Source organism: Xenopus laevis, chromosome 9_10L (genome assembly GCF_017654675.1).
Source record: "Xenopus laevis strain J_2021 chromosome 9_10L, Xenopus_laevis_v10.1, whole genome shotgun sequence".
NCBI lineage: Eukaryota > Metazoa > Chordata > Amphibia > Anura > Pipidae > Xenopus > Xenopus laevis.
In genome coordinates this window covers 46,702,419-46,706,018 of record NC_054387.1, presented here as the reverse complement: position 1 = coordinate 46,706,018, position 3,600 = coordinate 46,702,419, and the positions used below count along the sequence as shown (strand labels likewise).

The 3,600-nt window shown below is 43.0% G+C and overlaps 1 protein-coding gene across 2 annotated transcripts; it reads right to left on the bottom strand.

Moving 5' to 3' along the window:
- Window positions 1–1,322: 1,322 nt before the first annotated feature.
- On the bottom strand, window positions 1,323–3,243 carry LOC121398160 (lamina-associated polypeptide 2, isoforms alpha/zeta-like). Of its 2 annotated transcripts, none has more exons than XM_041576891.1 (2): window positions 2,823–3,243; window positions 1,323–2,745 (listed from the first exon to the last, which is right to left on the bottom strand). In XM_041576891.1, exon 2 carries the CDS (start codon window positions 2,743–2,745, stop codon window positions 1,462–1,464), a length of 1,284 nt encoding a protein of 427 aa, XP_041432825.1. In that variant the 5' UTR covers window positions 2,823–3,243; the 3' UTR covers window positions 1,323–1,461. The 2 variants fall into 2 exon arrangements, with proteins under 2 accessions (XP_041432825.1, XP_041432826.1); XM_041576892.1 differs by having other exon boundaries at window positions 1,323–2,697; window positions 2,732–2,860.
- Between the last annotated feature and the right edge of the window lie 357 nt (window positions 3,244–3,600).

Here is a 3,600-nt window from a genome sequence, read left to right as displayed (position 1 = left end):
TTCCGGCTGAGATGATCCGCTATGAAATTCTCCTTTCCTTTTATATGCACCGCCATCAGACGAGGACTGTGTCTCTCTGTCCAATTCAAGATCTTGAATAGCTCCTGATTCAACAAGGGAACTCTGGTCCCCCCCTGCTTGTTCAAGTAAGCCAGTGTGGTGGAATTGTCTGAAAGAATCTTTATGCTTTTGCCTTTTAGTTGTCTTTGGAAACTCATAATGGCTTTGTAGACCGCTCTCAATTCCCTGAAATTTGAGGACATGGAGCTTTCCATTGGATCCCAAATGCCCTGTGCCGTTAGATGGCTCAGATGGGCTCCCCATCCCCATTGAGAGGCATCCGTAGTTAGCACTATCCATTCCGGCTGTTGAAAAGATAGACCCTGTACTAGGTGATTCTCCTGAAGCCACCATTCCAACCTGGATCGTGTCTCTGCGCTGAGACATATCTTCATATCTATGGAGGAAACTTTCCGATTCCAACTCATAAGTATCTCTGTTTGTAAAGGTCTCATGTGTAACTTCGCCCAAGCGACAGCCTCTATTGATGCCGTCATGAGACCTAGGACTCTCATTAAGCCTCTGATTGTCGAAAGAGGGTTTCTGATTATCTCTTGAACAGCTTCCCTCAAACTGTAAATCTTGTCCTGGGGAAGATATAACTTCATTTCCGCAGATTTGATGATGAGTCCCAAAAATTTTATTGCTCTGGATGGTTCTAGGGTTGATTTGTCCCAATTTATTATCCATCCTAGATACTGAAGCAGCTCGATGGTTCTGTTTAAATGTTTCTTTAACAGCGCTGCTGACACTGCTGTAATCAGCCAGTCGTCTAGATAAGGTATAAGAGTTATCCCTTCTTCTCTTAGAACCGCTGCTATCGAGGTCACAACCTTGGTGAACACCCGAGGTGCCGTTGTTATCCCAAAAGGAAGAACTCTGAACTGATAATGGTGCAGAACTCCTTTGATGAACACAGCAATCCGAAGAAATTTCTTGTGAGCATGAAAAATTGGAATATGCAGATAAGCATCTTTGAGATCCAAAGAAGCCATATAGTCGCCTCTGTCTAGTATGTTTATCACCGACTTGATGGTTTCCATACGAAAAGTCTTCTTGTGGATGAACTGATTTACTTGTCTTAAGTCTACAATCGTTCTGAAAGTCCCATTTGGCTTGGGGACTAAAAAGACCTTTGAATAGGTTCCTCGATGAATCTCCAGTGGAGGCACTGGTTCGAGAACTCTGGCTGAAACAAATTCTGTGATGGCCTGCTCGAGAGCCAGCTGTTTGTTTGGAGAATTTAAGGGAGTAAAAATAAACCTCTGAGGAGGTAGACTCAGAAATTCTATTCTGTAGCCTTCTGCAATTAATTGGAGTATCCATGCGTCTGCAATGGTTTCTTTCCATTCTGGAAAGAAAAAAATTAATCTGCCCCCTACCGGCAGTAAACTTCTGGCGTCAGAAGGATGGCCTTTTCTTTGGTGGGAAGGTTTTCCCAAATCCTCTCTCACCTCTGGAAGAATTGAATGCTCTATTGGGCCGAAAGGAATTTGTATCGTTCCTTCTTCTGTCTCTTTGAAAGTAGTTATCTCTTTTAGGTGATGTTCTTCTATTCCGGAAAAAGGAATTTTTGCTCCTATTTGATTGGTTTTCCTGAGGAAGACGCTTATTCTTAGAGCCTGACAAAGATTCCAAAAGTTTATCCAGCTCTGATCCAAAGAGACGACCTGGTTCAAATGCCATGGCACATAAGCTGTTTTTGGATACTGAATCAGCTGACCAGGTTCTTAGCCATAAAGCTCTTCTGGATGCTGTAGATAAAGCCATAGTTTTCGCAGCTAGCTTAATACTTTCAATGGATGAGTCACACAAGAACTCAACTGCCATATTGACCTTTTCCAGGGATTCCAGAAGCTCCACACGGGATATGTTGTTGTTGATATCCTCCGTGAATTGTTTGAGCCAATGCCTGGTTGATCTAGCCACTGCCGAGGCAGCCAAGGCTGGCTTACAAATAGCTGTACCCGTATTATAAACTCTTTTAAGTAAGGACTCCATCTTGCGATCCATAGGATCCTTTAATCCTGAACCATCTTCCACAGGAATGAGTGTTTTATTAGACAGTCTGGCAATGGCTACATCTACTTTCGGAGGAGTCCCCCAGGACTGTATCTCCTCTTCCTGAATGGGAAACAAAAGCTTTTGTCTTTTTGTTATAGACGGAGGCTTTTCAGGATTTTTCCACTCTCTAGTCATTAAATCTTTCATGACTGGGTGAACCGGAAAATTTTTAGATTTCTTAGCTACCTGAGAAGTGGTTGCCTGCGAATCCTCGCTTTCCAGAGATTCCATCGTTAACCTTACTCTCCTGATCAATTTCGCAGTGCTTTCCACCGGAAACAAGGCTAAGATTTCTTCCTCATCCGAGGATGAATCCTGAGTTGATCCGTCTAAAGATATAGGATTAACTATTGTAGGAGAATTCACAATATCATCCGCAATAGGGACTGGGCCAGGTTGCAACTGGTTAAACATATCCTTCATAGTTGATTTTATAAACTCCTTAATCCACGAAGAAGAAGCTTCAGGAAGTGCTTCAACATCCTTGTGAGCCAGATAGGACAGACAGTCCTTACAAAACCTTTTCCCATAGTCATCTGGGAGAAGTGTGTCACATGCTCTACACTGCAGATGCTTTGACTTCCTGTGTCTTTTGACAGGTGGTGGCTCTAGGGTAGACATCTGAAAAAACATGAAAATTTACACATAGATTATAAAGGAATCTTAGGTAAAAAGCATGCCCACAGAGTACCTTGTACCTTAGTGCTGAATAAGGAGGCTGCAACCCAGGCAGCAACGTCTAAGCAGCAGGCTGATCACACTCCTATACAAGGGGAGCGTCTGAACACAGCGTGATTAGCTTTAAAGATCCTCTGGTGCGAACTTCAGCACACCTGATCCGCATCATCAGTGTAAACATCTCTTAACCAATCACGTCAACTCTAAGTTGCGTGTCATAGGTTATCGTCGCCATTTTGTTTATGGGCAACCCTCGGCTGCACAGTCTATTGCGGCGATGGCAAAACCTAAGAGGCCACTCGCACCTCCGACTGAAAGACCTCTTGGGTAATGCAGTCTGCGGTCTTCAAGTCCCCTAGGGACCTGGCATCTTTAATCTAGGAAAAAACCAGAAAGAACGTTAATATGGCATCCACCTTTACGCGGATAATACACTCACCTGCCTACAAAGGTAGGACAAAAAAACACTAGAGGGGGTTTTGAGTAGCTGGTATTTATGGGTGGGGAGAATTAACTCTTTTTTTCTCACTTGTCCTACATGTAAGGGAAAGCAAAATAAATCTCATGGTGCTGCCGTAGGGGACGTAAGGGAAATATATATATATATAGTATATTTATTTATTATATTTTATGTTGTGACTGATCCTGTCCTCCTGTATATCCGCCTGTTAGTGGTGGGAGTCGTTTGTGATTATGGCACCCATCTGTGCACCACAACAGGTCCCTAAATAATCATGTATTGACCATTAAATGATATGAATACATTTATAACTAGTAACCTCCTGTGTATTGCGCAAG

What these genes read in the sequence shown, in the direction of transcription:
- LOC121398160 (XM_041576891.1), bottom strand. Translation starts at nt 2,745, where the DNA reads ATGTCTACCCTAGAGCCACCACCTGTCAAAAGACACAGGAAGTCAAAG.